This window comes from Hypomesus transpacificus, chromosome 22 (assembly GCF_021917145.1).
Source record: "Hypomesus transpacificus isolate Combined female chromosome 22, fHypTra1, whole genome shotgun sequence".
Classification (NCBI taxonomy): Eukaryota; Metazoa; Chordata; class Actinopteri; order Osmeriformes; family Osmeridae; genus Hypomesus; species Hypomesus transpacificus.
Window position 1 is genome coordinate 6,408,499 of NC_061081.1, and position 20,187 is coordinate 6,428,685.

The following is a 20,187-nucleotide window of genomic DNA, read 5'->3' on the forward strand; positions in this document are numbered from 1 at the left end:
ATGTGCTCCACCATGCCTGTCCTGTGCAGGTAAAGGTCTATGTGCTCCACCATGCCTGTCCTGTACAGGTAAAGGTCTATGTGCTCCACCATGCCTGTCCTGTGCAGGTCAATCACACTCATTTCTTCTGCTCTGTCCCTTTCCTCACTACCCCAACACTCCTTCCCCCTCTCTCCCCTCTCTTATCTATCATGGATAGATGGATGGATGGATGGATGGATAGACAGACGGACGGACTCACACGCACACACACACACACACACACATACACATACATACATAAATGCATACATGCATACATACAAAGTGAGAGAAAGAGTTAGCATGACAGACAGAAAGTTTGAGAACATTGTGTAATGTAGCCTATGTGTGAGAGGCAGACAGTAGCAGAGAAAGATGATGTGTATCTTGTTTTTGGGAGGATGAAATCTAGGACAGAGAATGCCTCAGGTCTGAATCACCGGTATGTACACAATACAGCCAATGACTCCTCCTTTCCTCCCCTCTTCTTTCTTCTCCTCTCTCCTCTCCTCCCCACACTTCCCAGTCCAGATACCCTCCATCTTGGTAACAGGTGCGTCATTCTATCACAGAGGTGGTTTGCACCCACAGGTGACTGTCTCTCCCCTCTCTCTCGCTCTCTCTCTCTCTCTCTCTGAGTAAGAAGAATGCTGCTGGGGTAATCTCACACCTGGTCAAGAGGTTATCGCATTGTCATTATGTCTGAACCTATCCTCCAACTGGCACTGTAATCTCTCATGGTGCTCTGCCTTTCTATTCTAAGGACTCTATATCTCTATATCCTGATACAATAAGACCTTCAGCGTTATTGCTGCGTCCTCATTTTATTTCATTCATTCACATGGCAGAAACTCTGGAATTATAACACCCATCTCTGGTATTGCTGTGGTGTGCAACTGTCCGGCAGAGGAAGAGTTAACATTGTGTTAATAACATTTTGAAGCAAGGGAAAAAACGCTCCGTGCCGCCCCAGCCAACTAGCGTGCGGATATTCGCTGCAGGTTTACGCTATCAGTAAATTAGGACATGGCAGCCTCGCGAGCAGCTTGAGAGGTGGACGAGCGACGGACGGCGTTGCCTAAATGAGATAAAAGCGCGTGATAGTGGCGGTTTCTGTTTGCTCTCCGGTGACGGAGGTTGTCGGTACAGACAGAAATACCAACGAGGAAAGACGAGGCTAGCACAGTAATACTAGTCTGCTCCGCTACACCGCGAAATGCTCTCTTCTATGCTGGGGATCTGTATCCTACTAATATGTCTGCAACAGTGCGGTTATGTTCACGGTAAGTAGTCGAAGAAATCAGTTTCGTTTGCGGTAGTAATACTCTTCTTATGAGTAAGATAGCAAGACCCAAGGGGTTTTGTTTTCACTACACCTGCCGTTGCCTCTCCCTGGGAATCTCATCGTTAATTCCCACTTCAACCTTGATTTCTTTCTGTAGGGATCCGCACAGTGGCAACATGTAGGCTATTGTCATGGCAATTCTGTATGATGCGTATAATGCTTTATTAATAGGCTCAGATAATCATTTGGCCTACATTCGTCCAGTCACTTTATTATAGCTTTCAATACGCGGGGAAGGAAGGCGACTGGGCCCATGTTTGTCAAGGATTTAGCGGGACAAATTATTGCATAATTGGCTATTTAAATAGTCAGCGTTAAAGCCAAAGGAAAAACCCTGGCTCGTGAAGCACCGTTTTTGTATTCGGTGTGTTCACAAGCAGCCGCTGTAAGTAGACTGGATTTGTCAGCGCGTTTAATGTAGGGTATGGATGTATTCCTTAGCTGTAGGCCAAGGCTTCTCTGGTTCAGTGTGGTCTATGAAACAACTGGACGAGGCCGTGCAGCACTGCATCCCCCGCTGTGGTGACAGGGAAAGGGGTGGGGGTAGGGGGAGGCAGCAGTGAATTTACCCGAAGCAGGTGAAATCAATTATTGGCAGAGTAGCGGTGTCCTAGTCTGTAGGCAACGACATGTATCCCATAGTAACCGAGTCCGAGATAGCTCAAGCGTATCTACTAGGTGTGCTTCCAGAGCGAATTGGAACATTTTCTATAAACCTTGAAAAGGACATTGGTTACAGCGTCATGATGAGATGCGCTTTTTGTCATGGTCTGGCTCACACGGACTGCAGCCTTGTTGGTGAATTGAGGGAGACGCTACGCAGATTACAGCCCATTCCCGCTGCTCTGATTCTAATGGAGATGTAGAGGCTGTTCCTTGTGGTGTATTGTTGTGATGCTCTGCTCCAGGCTTGCCGCTGTGGATGAGGTGCGCTCCCAGCCCCGGCTCGTTGTCTGCGGGCCCGGGGCAGAGGGAGGGAGCGAGAGGGGCGGGTGAAAGGGGAGGGGGAAAGTTACAAGCGCGTAGCCACTGTGACGGGAGTGGGTAAAATGTCAAATGGTTGCTTTGACCCCTAATATAAAGTCATAACCTACAAACAATTTTATATTCGTTTTATTAGGCCCATTAAACGGACATAAACCGTTTTGAAAACTGCTGTGATCAAAAGCAGGAAGCCATAAAAGCATCAATGGAGCTAGAATACACTGATAGACCGCATAGTCTCTCTTTTCCTCCCAGTCAGTGTCAATTATACTCTACCTCCCTCGTATCTTTCCCATTTTGATTTGACAAAAAAAAACAATACCTCTGAGGTTGTCAATACCCCCCCGCGCACACACACACCCACACCCACACACACACACACACACACACACAGTGATGTGGGAGTGGGGGGGCATGGTCAGGGGGGGCTAGCCGGCATGTTCTCCTCTCAGACTAGCAAGCAAAGCAGCACCACAGGAGATGTGATGAGTCGTCTCTTTTGACTGTGCGAACATGCCTGCTTGCACAACACACAAGTCCCAGAACACACACACACACACTCCACCACACACCAGCCCCACTCCCTCCCCTGTAACACCACAAACCCCACCCCACCCCCCACCCCATCCTCATGCTAGCCTCACTGTCCTAACAGCAGTGGAGGAATTCAGTAGCTTCACATGAGGTTGTGTGTGTTGGTGGGTGGGGGGGGGGGGGGGTAGAGGAGGTTAGCAGCACGTGTTTCCTGGTGCATTTGTCCACATCAGCACCTTGGCCTGTGGGCCCTCAGGACCTGGCTTCATTATCCGAGTCGTGTGAACGTGGTGGCCTCTCGTGTAGGACCACTCGCCCTCAGGTGGGAACTGGTCGTGTGTGTGAACCACCTCTGCTGCAGGGGTCTAACCCGGCTGTGTGTGTGTCTCAGGGTCCAGGGCAGAATGTGACCCCAGCCAGTTCCAGTGTGGGAACGGCCGCTGCATCCCCTCCGTGTGGCAGTGCGACGGGGACGAGGACTGCTCCGACGGCAGCGACGAGAACACGTGTGGTGAGACGACAGCCCAATGGCTTTCCCTTCCACCAGCTTTCCCATCGAGGACGTTTCCCTTCTTACACTATGGCAGACACACAAAGAAACAATCTTTCTCTCACACACACACACACACGCACCCATTCCATTCTCTGTACAACCTTTTAAATGTCAGATATTATTACCATGGAGACACACCACTGGCAGCATTTTCAACCAGTGTTAAGGTCTTGTGATTGGCTGTGTTACCTCTTTGTATATCCCAGCATGCCTCAGTTCTGTGTGACCTGGCATGGCGGAGGTTTCCAGAGCTAAATATGGCTGTGACACAGACCTGTCTCTGGAGGCATCGGTGCCCCCTCCTGTACACCACCTCTCTTTCCTCTTCCTCCCAATCTCTTCCTTTTCCTCCGTTTCTGCCGGAATCTGGGTCATGTGAGACTGGATGGATAGATGGAGGGAGAGAGGGAGAGGGGAGGGGAGGACTTGGCACAGAACATGTATGCAGACTCTTCCTGCAGGACTAATGAAATGATGTGTTTGGTAACAGTTAGATTACCTGCCCATTTGATTGTCCCATGTCATCTCCCTCTACTGCCTACCTCAACCCTAGGTTGGGTTTAATTGCACAGGATTGTCTCCAGAGCCCTCTGCACTGTGAGGGAAAGGACATGAGGCTGCAAGGGGGGGACGACGACATGGTTCTTGTTTGGAACACAGGCTATCTGTCTGACTGCTGCATGCTGTGTCATCCTAACTTGTGTTTGTGTGTGTTGCCTAGTGAGAAAGACGTGTGCAGAGATGGACTTTGTGTGCCAGAATGGCCAGTGTGTCCCCAAGAGGTGGCACTGCGACGGCGAGCCGGACTGTGAAGATGGATCGGACGAGAGCGTGGAAGTCTGCCGTAAGTTCTCCCGGAACATTCCTTTGGAACTCTGTCCTTCAGTCAGACCCTCTACCATGTTATACTGTTCTAAATTTGATCCGGCCTAAAGTGCCAAGTATCTCTCTCAGACAGATGGTTCCAGAGCTGGCAGTTATACTGGTGGTGCATGTGCTTCTCTGGCGTACGCACACACACACACGTACACGTCGGTCAGCCCACACATTCTGATAATTCTGCTTTGTTTGACCAGCTGTTGGAACCGTTCTGTCAGCTGTGTGTGTGGGTAACCTTTTATAGTAAGCTGCACTTTCTGTGAACTCTTGAGCTGTGCTGTGTGCACTGCCTGTAGCCACTTGTCACCATGTCCCTCATAACTTATTCACGGTGCGTGTCCTGTCTGGGAAGGAGAGACTTCATGTCAGAAGCCAACCCCTTCTGACTGGATCCTGGAGGAGACGGTGAGAGACGCGGGTCTGGTTCAGTGAGCTTTCCAGCTGTTTCTCTAGTGTTCTCCCCCCCCCCGCCCCTCTCCCTCCAGCCCTGTCGTGTCGAAGGCCTTCCGGCCCATCAGTCCTTGTCCTGTTTGAAGGCTAACTACCAGTGAGGGTGTGGAGGATCAATAGATCCATACCCCTCATCTGGGAGAGGGGATCTGATGCTCCTCCGAGCGTGCTCCTCTGGGGTCTAATGGTCTGGCACTGGTGGATGTAGCCGTACCAAAATCTATAACACACTCACACTCACACACTCGCTGTAGGTATTGAGAGCACTCCACAATCTCAGTCAAGACCTTGGTGAAAGCACATACATCAATCAGCATGGCCCCTGCTGTATTGATCCTGTAATGTATCACATTGGCTTGATAACATGCGTTTGCTGGATTTCTTGGACTGGATGTCCAACTGGATGCATTAACTCTGTGCTCAGCTGGCCTGGAACACGCTCTCAGGCCAGTGAGTCAGTATTTCCTGCCCCTGTGGTGCAATCAGATGCCAGGACGTGTCGTGTGAATGAGTTCAGCTGTGGCGCAGGCTCCACCCAGTGCATCCCCGTGTTCTGGAAGTGTGACGGAGAGAAGGACTGTGACAACGGAGAGGACGAGTTTAACTGTGGTGAGTCTCTGTGGCCTGTCTCTGTGGCCTGTCTCTGTGGGTTGTCTCTGTGGGCTGTCTCTGTGGACTGTCTCTGACCCTGCTACTTCACCCCCTTATCTCTTTCTGGGTCGTTTTGGGAGGAAACCGTATGGCTGAATGGAATGTGCCGATAACTGTTTCTCCTTTTGAGTTGCTCCTATTGAGACTTTCCGCCCCCCCTCCCCCTCCTCCTCCTTCCCAGGTAACATCACCTGTGCTCCCCTGGAGTTCACCTGCGCCAGCGGCCGCTGCATTTCTCGCAACTTTGTGTGCAACGCCGAGGACGACTGCGGGGACGGCAGCGACGAGCAGGACTGCTCGCCGTCCTCCTGCGCGCCCTCCGAGTTCCCGTGCGGCAACGCCACCTGCATCCCCGCCAGCTGGGTGTGCGACGACGACGTGGACTGTGAGGACCAATCGGACGAGTCCCCTCAGCGCTGCGGCCGCCACCCCACGCCGCCAGCCAAGTGCTCGTCCAGCGAGACGCAGTGCGGCTCCGGGGAGTGTATACACAGGAAGTGGCGTTGCGACGGAGATCCCGACTGCAAGGATAGCAGCGACGAGGCCAACTGTCGTAAGTTTGCTCGGGTCTGCTCCCTGCTCGGATGAGATGATTTGCGTTCATGGAATGTATGCAAAGGATGGGTTCAATGGGTAGTTGGTTACAACCAGGTGAACTAGCGATGCTGTTTCTCTCCCCAGCTGTGCGTACCTGCAGGTCAGACCAGTTCAAGTGTGAGGACAGCAACTGTATCCATGGCAGCAGACAGTGTAATGGTCTGCGGGACTGTGCAGACGGATCGGATGAAGTGAATTGTAAAAACTGTAAGTGGCATGTTTAGGATGGTTCTCATGTTCAGGGGCATTTGCATGCACTTGCATCATTTCACTGTGCGCACACACACACACCATATTCCTAGTGATTCTCAGACACTCTCTGCTTGGACCCTGCCCAACCATGTCTCCCCCCTCAGTGACCCAGTGTAACGGACCAGACAAATTCAAGTGCCGTAGTGGAGAGTGTATCGAGATGAGCAAGGTGTGCAACAAGGCCCGGGACTGTCCTGACTGGAGCGATGAGCCTATTAAAGAGTGCAGTAAGTACCAGTCACTAATGACATAATGACATACAACTGGACACCGTGTCTGTAACCCTGTGGGAGGGTGGGGGTGTAACCGTGTGGGAGGGGGGGGATGTAACCGTGTGTGGGGGGGAGTGTAACTGTGAGGGGGTTGTGGCGATGACTCCTGCGTTGCTCTGCTGCAGACCTAAACGAGTGTCTCCTGAACAACGGAGGCTGCTCACACATCTGCAGGGACATGGTGATTGGCTACGAGTGTGACTGCACCCCCGGATTGCAGCTCATCGACCGCAAGACCTGTGGGGGTGAGGGGGACATAAACCAATATATACTACACATGTATACCTATGCTGCGACATGTAAACCTAGTACAAGGCTGTGAGACAAGAGAACCGATAAGAGAAAATGCCCTAAAAATCATTCATCTTCTGTCCCTCCTTCCTTACCTCCATCTCTCCACTGCCCCCTCTGTATTCCTGCCCTCTTCTGCAGACATAAACGAGTGTCTGAACCCCGGCATCTGTAGTCAGATCTGCATAAACCTGAAGGGGGGCTACAAGTGCGAGTGTCACAACGGCTACCAGATGGACCCCACCACCGGAGTCTGCAAGGCCGTGGGTACGCTGACCTTTCACCTCCCTGGGTGCAGAAACAGCTGTGACTTCCTGTGGCAGAGTGCAGCGCCCAGCCTGGACCGCTGGGCTGCTGTTCTGGACCGAGGCTGCAGCAGGATGGGGGTGAAGGGGGGGGGGGGGGGCAACAACACGGCCATTGTTTCTCATGATAATAAAAGAATGTTGTGTTCAGGAGTATCAGTGACCATCTTTGTTGACTGTTTCTTTAACCCCCCCCCCTTATCTATCTCTCACACACCCCCTCCCACCAGGTAAGGAACCCTGTCTGATTTTCACCAACCGCCGGGACATCCGGAAGCTGGGTCTGGAGCGGAGGGAGTACACCCAGATTGTGGAACAGCTCAGGAACACGGTGGCCTTGGACGCCGACTTCAACCAACAGAGGATCTTCTGGGCCGACCTGGGACAGCGCGCCATCTACAGGTGCTTACATGTCACTGCGGGTTTGCTAACAGGTAGAAACCTCGACAGCAGTCCATAGCGCTGACCTTGCCCCTGTTCCCTCCCATCCCCGTCCTGCTTAGCTCGGCCCTGGACCGGCGAGGAGACGTGCGTGCGGTCGGAAATCACACCAAGGTCATCGACAACATCCAGACGCCGGTCGGCATCGCTGTGGACTGGATCTACAAGAACATCTACTGGTCCGACCTTGGGACAAAGAGCATCGCCGTGGCCAACTTCAATGGAACCAAGCGAAAGGTCCTCTTCAACAAGGGCTTGAAGGAACCAGCCTCCATCGCTGTGGACCCTCTCTCTGGGTACGACAAATGTCGTAGCAGGAGACCCTTCACCTTCCTAACTGGTGGTGATTTGCTTTGTGTATGGTGGTAACCTATATCTTACTTCCTCTATGGTGATGTTGACTTCCTGTCTGGTTATGATTCAGCTTCCTGTACTGGTCGGACTGGGGTGAGCCTGCTAAGATAGAAAAGTCTGGCATGAATGGAGTGGACCGCCAGGTTCTGGTGGACACAGACATCCAGTGGCCCAATGGCATCACCCTGGGTGAGTCACAACAAGGAAGGCTGAGGAGGTTAACCTTTGAATAAGACAAGGAAAGGTTTATAGGACGTTATATTTGAGTCATAGTTGAGTTGATGTGGTGCAACTGGTTTGTCAAGTGTGGGAGGACCCATTATAGGCCAGTCTCTAGTCCTTCCCAGTAAATCCCTGTCACACAGTTCTGTATTCCCCTCAAGGTGTGTGTGTTTGTGTCAGGAGTCCCCCCTTCTCTGTGATGAAGCGTTGTGAGGGCCCGTCTCCACAGCTTGCTCAGAAGAACTGACTAATGTGATCATGAGTCTAATCTGTGTTGATCTGTCCTCTCCCAGACCTCATCAAGAGCCGTCTGTACTGGGTGGACTCCAAGCTGCACATGCTCTGTAGCGTGGACCTGAACGGGGACAACAGGAGGAAAGTGCTCCAGTCGTCAGACTACCTGGCTCACCCCTTCGCTCTCACGGTCTTCGAGGTACGCTCTCCTGGGTCAGGGTTTGAATAGCAGAGCTCTTTGGAGTCCCTCTAAATCTGCTGTGCTCCAGGATCCTGCTCAATTGTGTGTGTGTGTGTGTGTGTGTGTGTGTGTCAGGACCGTGTGTTCTGGACGGACGGGGAGAACGAGGCCATCTACGGAGCCAACAAGTTCACAGGGTCAGACGTGGTGACACTGGCCAGCAACCTGAACGAGCCCCAGGATATTATAGTCTACCACGAGCTCATCCAGCTGTCTGGTAAGCACACTGCACACTCCACCGGAGCTGTGTGGGAAGCATTCCACATCGCCATCTTTCAGTATGAGTTCTGAGGTGGGGAAATGGGTGTCTTATGCCCCCTTCTCCCCCCCGACTTCCCACAGGTACCAACTGGTGCAGTGAGAAGGGGGAGAACGGGGGCTGTAGCTTCATGTGCCTCCCGGCCCCCCAGATCAACAAACACTCTCCCAAGTTCACCTGTGTGTGTCCCGGGGACCAGGACCTGTCTGCAGACGGCCTCCGCTGCCGACCAGGTGAGACGCGCCCACACACCCCGCCTTCCACCCTGGAGTGTGGCTGGGCAGGATGGGGGGGGGGGGGGTTTACGCTGGTCAATAAGGGGTTGAACTTTTGTTAAATTGTTTTTCAAACTGGAAATGTTGTTCTGGGCTGCTTGGAGAGGGCTCTTGTTTCTATTTGGTTTAGCCGAGTGCGTATGGGAAGCTGTACTGCTCGCTCCTCTTGGCTCTTCTCTGGTCATGGGTTCCTCATTTCGAAGTCCTCAGATGTCACCAGGCTTTTACACTCTCGCTAACTGCTCAACGTGCCACCCAGGCACAGAATGGTGTGTGAGATGTGGTGATGAGGAGGGGGTCGGAGAAGGGAGAGGGACGGCTGTCAGTTGGATGAATACTGAATAGTTTTGTTCAAAGCTTTCAGCTGTGATCCTGAGGGGTAGTCTCAGCCTCGGACTAAAGGGTGAATGGTGCCCGTTTCAGGGAGGGCAAGGGGGAGGGCTTGACATTGGGTCATTGTGTGTGGCGCTCGTAAAGTATCCAGGATTTGAGAGGATAAGCTGGCGAGTTGGGCGGCACTGGGCAGAACTATTCGTCTTGATCTGTGGAGCTGCATGGACTCCAGCCCGAAGCGGAGGGAGGGAGGGAGGGACACTTTCTAGATGTGAGCCGACATGTTTTGACTCGTCCAATCATCTCCTCTCCCTTCCTGCTGCTCGTCCATCTCTTCTCCCTCCTAGTCCACTCATCTCCTTTCCCTTTGATCTCCTCTCCCTCTTTGATGCTCGTCCAATCATCATCTCTCCTTGAAGTCCTCATGCTAATGGCCTGGGTGTGCTGCTTGGTCTGGTTGGTCTGCTTGGCTGCACATTTACCTGCTTCTAGCTAGGATACAGCATAGTCCTATGACATCAGCGGTTGCATGGCAGGTGAAGGCTGGTTCTGTCTCTAGTTGTCTAGTTAGTACAGTGGTTCTCAACCCTGGTCCTCAGGACACCCCTGTCCTGCATGTTTTAGATGTTTCCCTGCTCCAACACACCTGATTCAAATGAATAGGTTGTTATCCAGCTCTGCAGAAGCCTGCTTATGACCATTCATTTGAATCAGTTGCAGGACAGGGGTGCCCTGAGGACCAGGGTTGGGAACCACTGGTCAAGTATGTCAGATAATACCCTGCCAAAGCATTCCTCTGCTCTCTTATGACAGTGGCCTCTCCCCCTCCCGCAGAGGATGCTGGGAAAGCGCTGATGCGTCCGCCAGCAGGTAATCCCCCTACACCTGCATAAACCCTGGCTGTGGACTGGGAAGCACTGGGAGTTGTAGTCCTTTTAAGCAGAGGCTGTACTGGTCATTGTAGTGCACGTTATCCATGTTGTGTAGGCCTTCTGGCAGTTGTACTCTTAAGCAGTGATTTTACTGGTAGTTGTATTGTCTATTTTTACTAGGAGTTGAACCGATTTGTAGTCCATTCACCACAATCACCTCTTCTAAACTACTGATGAGATGTTCATTTTGGCCCTGGTGAGGGTTCCACTACCAGTTTGGGATTCAGCCATACCGTCTTATTGCACAGGGCCAAGTTGGCAGTGCCAGGATGTAGAATGCCTCTGGGCAGAGACTGGGGCCAGGCTATGGTGGCAGGGAACAGAGGCAGCTCTAGAGGCAGAATAGAGCTTACACAAAACTCGCTTATCTGTCTTTCCCTCCCTCTCTTCCATTCACCTACTGTTTACCAGTCATGTCACTCCCTGTCGCACTCTGAAACGCTCTCTCTTACTGATCTGTGTGTGTTTGCTAGCTCTGATGTCTGGTCTGTGTGCTAGCTCTGTTCCCATGTGGTCTGATCTGGGCTGCCTACTGTGTTGCAGAGGCCAACGTGAGCACATCCATCCATGAGGTCGACTCTACAGCTCGAGGGTCTGCTGCTGCGTGGGCCATCCTACCCGTCTGTGAGTGGCTCTTTCTCCCTCTCCTCCCTCCACTCACACTGTGTATAATCACACACCCGCCCTCCCCTCCCCCCGCAGTGTTGCTGGCCATGGCAGTGGCTGGAGGATACCTCATGTGGAGGAACTGGCAGCTGAAGAACCAGAAGAGCATGAACTTTGACAACCCCGTCTACCTGAAGACCACCGAGGAGGACCTGAACATCGACATCACCCGCCACAGCTCCACCGTGGGCCACACGTACCCTGCCGTGAGTAGGCTGTCAGCTCCACCCACCCTGCAAGGACTAGCCTATCAGCTCCCACCATAGGACATGCCTGGTTCAGTTGCCCCTTGTAACAAGGTTGAGATGGGTTATTAGGGTCTAGATTGGTTGCCATAGCACCACAGTGAGGTGACTGGAGTCCACAGTTATGGATGCCCTTGTGACCTGGTAATTGTCATGCTCAGTGATGCTCCAAAGCCAGACACCAGTTGCCCTGGAATCAGCTTCGCTTAAGGGACTCAGTCAGCTCCCTTGTCACCCAGACAGACCACCCTAAGCCTCAAATTGGTTAATAGGTTGATTCTCTTACCACTCATTGTGCTCTCACTAACTGGTGTTCAATCCTGGTCCTCGTGCCCCACCTGCCCTGCATGTTTTAGACGTTTCCCCGCTCCACACACCTCATTCAAATGAATGGGTCATTATCAGGCTTCTGCTGAGCTTGATAAGGACCCATTCATGTGACCATCGAAAACGTGCAGGGTAGGGGGGCACGAGCACCAGGATGGAGAATCATGTGCACTAACCCTGTCCTTTGCCCTCTCCCTGCAGATCTCAGTGGTTAACACAGATGATGACCTCACCTAACCGATTTTTTTCAACACTCCCGGGCAGTTTACTGCACCTTTGGTTACTGTGCCAACGGCTGCTCCAGCGACCATATGCCTTCAGAAGTGCATTAGCTTGTTGTTGTTCATCAGGGGTAGCGGACTTATCTGTCATGTGTGAATGTGCTAATGATCTAAATCACACACGGTATGTCCAAAGTTTGTTGGGATCCTGGGGGTGTGGCCTCTCAAATCCTCACCTCTTCCTTCCCCGTCCCCCAATCATGTGTCAAAGATTCTATTCCGGCCTTCTCTTAAGGTCATAGGTCAATCTGGTTGCTAGGTGATGCGGGGGGTCTACCAAGCGACGCAGTCTTTGTGAATATTTGAATATTTATGAGAAGACGCATTTTAGACTGAATTGTCTGTAAAGATGTAAGTTTTGTTTTTCTATTTAAGTGCATTACCTCCAGACCTGCTTCTCCAGCTCGTCTCTGTGCTGAGGCCCAAGCAGGAGAGCAGTGGTACACTACAGCATTTGTAAACATTGTACAGCCCCCCCCCCCCACCACCACCAAGACCAGAATCAGGACTCTGATGCACTTTGATCTAACGCTCCTCCACTGTAAATAAGATTGTATACATTTGACTGAAATCAATTTTTGCAATGGTTGGTCATAGTACCATGGGTAGAGTAAGATGTATTTAGAAAAATGAAAAATGAAAAAATTGAAAAAGAAAAACATTTGTTAAACTATTTTCTATGTTTGTGTGCCGTCTCTGTGACTTTTCTAGCCTTGTACAGGGGGGGTTGAAACGCTCTGTATCGTGGAGAAACTGATTTGCAATCACTTCAAATTAAAACAAGATCCACAGTTATTCAGCCCTCGAGTCCTGTCTGTTTTCAAAACTAGAGACCTATGGACACATGCTATTCAAATGTATATTGTGCCATGGTACATTATGCGATGCTATTTAAATGTATATTGTGCTGTGCTAGTCAACAGATTCTCCAAGAGTAAGGGAGAGCAAAGGCAGGTGGCAGTATTCATCTTTTGATAAACACTTAATTCCCCAGGAACGCTGCTGCTCTGGTGACAGACTGGTGCTCCATGTAAACAAGAACGGATGGGCGTACATGCATGACACGTCATGCTGACCACAACTCTGGTCTTCATCCATTCAATACAGACACATTGAAAGCTAACTGACATACACAAAATACGCGCCACACGCACACAAAGGGTTGAAGATTTGTTAGCACCTGTATAATGAGCGGCTACGTCTATTTGGTAACTAGTTTGGATTAAAGGTTCCTTGTGAAGGTTACATAGCAGCAGGAGAACCAGGCCCAGACAGGTGGTACTTCCACCGACCACACAGCCAGGCTGTTGGCAAAACAGCTAGGATCCATAAGGGTGGTCCTGGGTCATGTGTTTTAGAATACACACACTCACAAGCACATACGGTAAACACACTGTCTCTCGTGTGTTAGTGCTGCCGGAGATATTCTTCTTGTGTTTCCCAGATTATACTAATCCCTGAGTGACGAGCCAGCTGTTTTAAGATATTCACCAGCTGCACATCTCATATCCTAAACCTATCACATCACAGGGAAGCAGCTTTGCGTGTGTGTGTTTGTGTGTATGTGCATGTGATGGGGGGGGTTAGTTTTTCACTGAGAGCCAGGAGGATTGGTGGTTAAACCAGGAAGTGGTTAAGGTTAATGCATATGGACCAGTACCAATAGAGTAGAAAACCAAGAGGCACGAGGAGACTATGGAACTCCACTGTTTAAAAAATGATGTTTGCTGCAGAACTTCAAACTGCTCTCCAAACTACAGGATTTAGGATTGTACAGGTCACAAACCCAGTCCCACATGATTGTACAGATCACAAACACAGTCCTAGAGGATTATTTTATAGTAGGTCAACACGAAAAGATCAGGAGCTGAAGGAATCGTTTTGAAGAATCTAAATCTAATCATCCTCATACTGTTTATTAATACTCTACTGGCAGCAGGATGGAGGACGAGTATTATAGAGACGTCCTCGACTAGACACGATAGGAGGAGAGGACGTGAGGGGAGGAGAGAGGGATAATAGCACATGAAACTTTAAGCGCCCACATCCTCTCAGTCAGCAACATTAGACGGTCACAGCTGCATCTCTCTGTGAGTCACTTCTCTGTGTTGTGTTTGTCATACCTGTGTGTGTGTGTGTGTGTGTGTGTATGTGTCAAACCTGCGGAATGCCTCCCCACAGGCAGTGAGCCGCGGCCGGGCCGGCAGGCGGACACACACTCTCACACACTCTTACACACTCTCACACACTCTCACACAACCAACACAGACACCATGCTGAAGCAGAACAACAGACGGCAGAGCCTCTTTCCCAACTACAAGCTGGGGGGTCCTACTATCACCACCAACGAGCCTGACGAGGACCTGGCCTTTGGACAGAACCACTGGCTGAAGCCATGGAACAGCATGCAGGAGCTGAGCAAGGATATCTACGACATCTACGCCGAGTACGAGGATGAGGAAGAGGATGGTGTCCTGGCCTCTCCTAGAATGCCCTCCTCCCCCTCCAAGAACTACATGCTGAACATCAACGTGGGAGGGAAGGTCTACCAGATTTCCTACAGTTCGGCCGCCAAGTACCCCAAGACCCGGATTGGCCGGCTGGCCACCTACACGGACCACAACAGGAAGCTGGACCTGTGTGACGACTATGCGGTCCAAAAGAACGAGTTCTTCTTCGACAGAGACCCGGATATCTTCCACAACATCTTCAACTTCTACAGGACAGGGGTGCTCTGGATCAAAGGTAGGACTTGTTGCTAAATGTCATCACAGACCTGATCTTGTGTCTGACTCCCAAAATTAATTGTGAAATGAAATTAATCTGAATTGATTCCTGAATCTGATTTAATTCCTGAATCTGATTTAATTCCTAACTCTGATTCCATTTATGAATCTGATTCCGATACTGATATCCAACCTGATTCGCATTCTTAGGCTGAATCTGAATCTAAACCCTAACCTTGATCCCCCCTAACCTAACCTGACCTAACCTAACCGTTGTCCAGACGAGTTGTGTCCCCGTCACTTCCTGGAGGAGATCAACTACTGGGGCGTGAGGATCAAGAACACCCACCGCTGCTGTCGGATCTCCTTCGAGGAACGTCAGGACGAGCTCAACGAGCAGCTGAAGATCCAGAGGCAGCTGGAGGCCGAGGTGGAGCTGGAGGAGAACGAGGAGCTGTTCCTGGGCCGGGCGCTGGGCGGCGCCCGCCGCCTCCTGTGGAACCTGATGGAGAAGCCCTTCTCCTCCGTCCCCGCCAAGCTCATGGCGGTGGCCTCCAGCTTCTTCGTGCTGGCGTCGCTGGTCGCCATGACGCTCAACACGGTGGAGGAGATGCAGTACAGGACGGCGGCGGGCGCGCTGAGCGGGAGGACCCACGGGGAGGGCGTGGAGACCTTCTGCATCGCCTTCTTCACCGTGGAGTACCTGCTCCGCCTGGCCTCCGCCCCCGACCTGCGGCGCTTCGGACGCAGCATGCTCAACGCCGTGGACCTGATCGCCATCCTGCCGCTCCACCTGCAGACGCTGCTGGAGCTCTTTGAGCACCGGGAGGCGAGCAAGCACAGCGAGGTGGAGACGGTGGGCCGCGTGGGCAAGCTGGGCCAGGTGCTCAGGATCGTGAGGCTCATGAGGATCTTCAGGATCCTGAAGCTGGCCAGACACTCCACGGGACTGAGGGCCTTCGGATTCACACTGAGACAGTGCTACCACCAGGTGAGGAGGAGGACAGTCCAAATGGGGTGTACTGTGGGGTGGAGGCATGGAATGGACTAGAATGATGATGATGATGATTGTTGTTGTTGTTGACGTCAGGTGGGATGCCTGTTGCTGTTCATCGCCATGGGGATCTTGACGTTCTCTGCCATGGTGTACACGGTGGAGCACGACGTTCCCCACACCAACTTCACCTCCATCCCCCATGCATGGTGGTGGGCCGCGGTAAGACCCCTGACCCCAGCTCTGACCCCCACACACCCTCAAAAGGAAATGACACCTCTAGGAATCATTTCACATCGCAAAAAACACAAATGGATGTGAGCTATAAGTTTTGGATTTTCTTTTCAACATATTTGCTCCTCCACCCCTCCACCCCACCCTCCATGCCACCCTCCACCCCTCCCTCCACCCCTCCACCCCACCCTCCACCCCACCCCAGGTCAGCATCTCCACAGTGGGCTACGGTGACATGGTCCCAGAGACACACCTGGGCCGGCTCTTCGCCTTCGCCTGCATCTCCTTCGGCATCATCCTGAACGGCATGCCCATCTCCATCCTCTACAACAAGTTCTCAGACTACTACACCAAGCTGAAGGCCAACGAGTACACATCTGTGATCAAGGCCCGGGGAAAGATCCGCTTCGCTAGGAGGGCCGCACGCAGGCTGGCAGAATGCCGCGAGGAACACCACCACTAACCTCACCTACTGCTCCCTGCACCATAGGAACACCACCACTAACCTCACCTACTGCTCCCTGCACCATAGGAACACCACCACTAACCTCACCTACTGCTCCCTGCACCATAGGAACACCACCACTAACCTCACCTACTGCACCATAGGAACACCACCACTAACCTCACCTACTGCTCCCTGCACCATAGGAACACCACCACTAACCTCACCTACTGCTCCCTGCACCATAGGAACACCACCACTAACCTCACCTACTGCTCCCTGCACCATAGGAACACCACCACTAACCTCACCTACTGCTCCCTGCACCATAGGAACACCACCACTAACCTCACCTACTGCACCATAGGAACACCACCACTAACCTCACCTACTGCTCCCTGCACCATAGGAACACCACCACTAACCTCACCTACTGCTCCCTGCACCATAGGAACACCACCACTAACCTCACCTACTGCACCATAGGAACACCACCACTAACCTCACCTACTGCTCCCTGCACCATAGGAACACCAACACTAACCTCACCTACTGCATCATAGGAACACCACCACTAACCTCACCTACTGCTCCCTGCACCATAGGAACACCACCACTAACCTCACCTACTGCACCATAGGAACACCACCACTAACCTCACCTACTGCTCCCTGCACCATAGGAACACCAACACTAACCTCACCTACTGCTCCCTGCACCATAGGAACACCACCACTAACCTCACCTACTGCTCCCTGCACCATAGGAACACCACCACTAACCTCACCTACTGCACCATAGGAACACCACCACTAACCTCACCTACTGCTCCCTGCACCATAGGAACACCAACACTAACCTCACCTACTGCATCATAGGAACACCACCACTAACCTCACCTACTGCTCCCTGCACCATAGGAACACCACCACTAACCTCACCTACTGCACCATAGGAACACCACCACTAACCTCACCTACTGCTCCCTGCACCATAGGAACACCACCACTAACCTCACCTACTGCTCCCTGCACCATAGGAACACCACCACTAACCTCACCTACTGCTCCCTGCACCATAGGAACACCACCACTAACCTCACCTACTGCTCCCTGCACCATCACCATAGGAACACCACCACTAACCTCACCTACTGCACCATAGGAACACCACCACTAACCTCACCTACTGTTCCCTGCACCATAGGAACACCACCACTAACCTCACCTACTGCTCCCTGCACCATAGGAACACCACCACTAACCTCACCTACTGCTCCCTGCACCATAGGAACACCACCACTAACCTCACCTACTGCACCATAGGAACACCACCACTAACCTCACCTACTGCTCCCTGCACCATAGGAACACCAACACTAACTACTGCATCATAGGAACACCACCACTAACCTCACCTACTGCTCCCTGCACCATAGGAACACCACCACATAGGAACACCACCACTAACCTCACCTAACCTCACCTACTGCACCATAGGAACACCACCACTAACCTCACCTACTGCTCCCTGCACCATAGGAACACCACCACTAACCTCACCTACTGCTCCCTGCACCATAGGAACACCACCACTAACCTCACCTACTGCTCCCTGCACCATAGGAACACCACCACTAACCTCACCTACTGCTCCCTGCACCATCACCATAGGAACACCACCACTAACCTCACCTACTGCACCATAGGAACACCACCACTAACCTCACCTACTGTTCCCTGCACCATAGGAACACCACCACTAACCTCACCTACTGCTCCCTGCACCATAGGAACACCACCACTAACCTCACCTACTGCTCCCTGCACCATAGGAACACCACCACTAACCTCACCTACTGTTCCCTGCACCATAGGAACACCACCACTAACCTCACCTACTGTTCCCTGCACCATAGGAACACCACCACTAACCTCACCTACTGCTCCCTGCACCATAGGAACACCACCACTAACCTCACCTACTGCTCCCTGCACCATAGGAACACCACCACTAACCTCACCTACTGCTCCCTGCACCATAGGACCACCACCACCAACCTCACCTACTGTTCCCTGCACCATAGGAACACCACCACTAACCTCACCTACTGCTCCCTGCACCATAGGAACACCACCACTAACCTCACCTACTGCTCCCTGCACCATAGGAACACCACCACCAACCTCACCTACTGCTCCCTGCACGTTAGGATGTCACACTGACACTATCGCCTAGAAGAGTCGCCGGTTCTTGGTTTACCAGGAGAGTTGGCCTTTGCCTTGGTGCTGGTCCAGGATAAGCCTCTCCTTCCCCTGTCCCCACCTGAGCCTTTGGAGAGAAACATTACACTGACTTCAGGACTTTTCCTTGGGGAAGAATATCCTTTATGAACCCATATGCTGGACAAATGCTTTCTAGTTGATGTGGGCAGCCATGATCGCACATTATTGCTCAGTTAAATGATATATCATGAAAATAATCTGCCTTGACTATTCGTAAAACTGTGGTCTATTGTAAAACCAATGTCTTTGAGAATGTATGGACCAGAAAGGGCAGACGATTATTAGTTTTCTTCACATTAAAGATAATTTAAAATCATAATTCTGTGTTTTTCCCACATCCGTCCTCTCGACCTATATTGTTTTTGTTTGTGTGTTCCTAAACCGTGACATGTAATCCACCACTGCGGACATCCACCAATTAATACGTTCAAGATGTAACATCTGGAGGAATACGAGGCCTCCCCGCCTCCCCCTGGTCTGCCTACGTCCTGGCATCTGTGGAAGATTGAATCTCCTAAAGCCGATTTGTAATATGGAAGGAGGAGTGGCAGTGTGTTTCTGTGTCAGATTAGATAACTGAGGCAGGTTTACTGAGACCACGCGGGGCCCAGGTGGACTGAGACCCAGGTGGACTGAGACCACGCGGGGCCCAGGTGGACTGAGACCCAGGTGGACTGAGACCACGCGGGGCCCAGGTGGACTGAGACCCAGGTGGACTGAGACCACGCGGGGCCCAGGTGGACTGAGACCCAGGTGGACTGAGACCACGCGGGGCCCAGGTGGACTGAGACCCAGGTGGATTGAGACCACGCGGGGCCCAGGTGGACTGAGACCCAGGTGGACTGAGACCACGCGGGGCCCAGGTGGACTGAGACCACGCGGGGCCCAGGTGGACTGAGACCCAGGTGGACTGAGACCCAGGTGGACTGAGACCACGCGGGGCCCAGGTGGACTGAGACCCAGGTGGACTGAGACCACGCGGGGCCCAGGTGGACTGAGACCCAGGTAGATTGAGACCACGCGGGGCCCAGGTGGACTGAGACCCAGGTGGACTGAGACCCAGGTGGACTGAGACCACGCGGGGCCCAGGTGGACTGAGACCCAGGTGGACTGAGACCACGCGGGGCCCAGGTGGACTGAGACCACGCGGGGCCCAGGTGGACTGAGACCCAGGTGGACTGAGACCCAGGTGGACTGAGACCCAGGTGGACTGAGACCCAGGTGGACTGAGACCACGCGGGGCCCAGGTGGACTGAGACCCAGGGCTCAGTCTGAGAAGGGGCTGTTTCTCACGACACAAAACCAGAGAGAAGTGGAACCTGAGAAAGCAGGACACTCAATTCTGTGGATTAATCCTGTGTGTGCTTTCCAAGGAATGAAGTACCACACCAGAACAGATGTAGGTGAAACCAGACAGACCTCAACTTACTAATACTTTGACACTGAGATCACATGATTTAATTGAAAATCTAGTGAAACGTAAAACATTAAAATGAGGTCAGATAAACAACGCCGGTGGCTGGATTTGATGGACATGAAGAGCAGTCTGTACACATTCA

At 52.2% G+C, this 20,187-nt stretch overlaps 2 protein-coding genes across 5 annotated transcripts; both read left to right on the forward strand.

The window, feature by feature from the left end:
• Positions 1 to 974: 974 nt before the first annotated feature.
• Positions 975 to 12,435, forward strand: vldlr (very low density lipoprotein receptor). 4 transcript variants are annotated; one of them, XM_047045743.1, is made up of 19 exons: positions 975 to 1,304; positions 3,276 to 3,395; positions 4,159 to 4,281; positions 5,253 to 5,375; positions 5,599 to 5,970; positions 6,099 to 6,221; positions 6,371 to 6,493; positions 6,664 to 6,783; positions 6,971 to 7,096; positions 7,365 to 7,536; positions 7,638 to 7,871; positions 8,000 to 8,118; positions 8,445 to 8,584; positions 8,702 to 8,843; positions 8,969 to 9,118; positions 10,307 to 10,363; positions 10,969 to 11,049; positions 11,128 to 11,297; positions 11,865 to 12,435. In XM_047045743.1, the coding sequence occupies exons 1-19, from the start codon at positions 1,238 to 1,240 to the stop codon at positions 11,898 to 11,900; spliced, it is 2,598 nt and encodes an 865-aa protein (XP_046901699.1). In that variant the 5' UTR covers positions 975 to 1,237; the 3' UTR covers positions 11,901 to 12,435. The 4 variants fall into 4 exon arrangements, with proteins under 4 accessions (XP_046901699.1, XP_046901700.1, XP_046901701.1 ...); XM_047045744.1 differs by having other exon boundaries at positions 10,328 to 10,363; XM_047045745.1 differs by lacking the exon at positions 10,307 to 10,363.
• Positions 12,436 to 14,217: 1,782 nt separating this feature from the next.
• On the forward strand, positions 14,218 to 16,361 carry kcnv2a (potassium channel, subfamily V, member 2a). Its single transcript, XM_047045254.1, has 4 exons — positions 14,218 to 14,689; positions 14,952 to 15,661; positions 15,761 to 15,886; positions 16,104 to 16,361. Exons 1-4 carry the CDS (start codon positions 14,218 to 14,220, stop codon positions 16,359 to 16,361), a joined length of 1,566 nt encoding a protein of 521 aa, XP_046901210.1.
• The last annotated feature ends 3,826 nt before the right edge of the window (positions 16,362 to 20,187 follow it).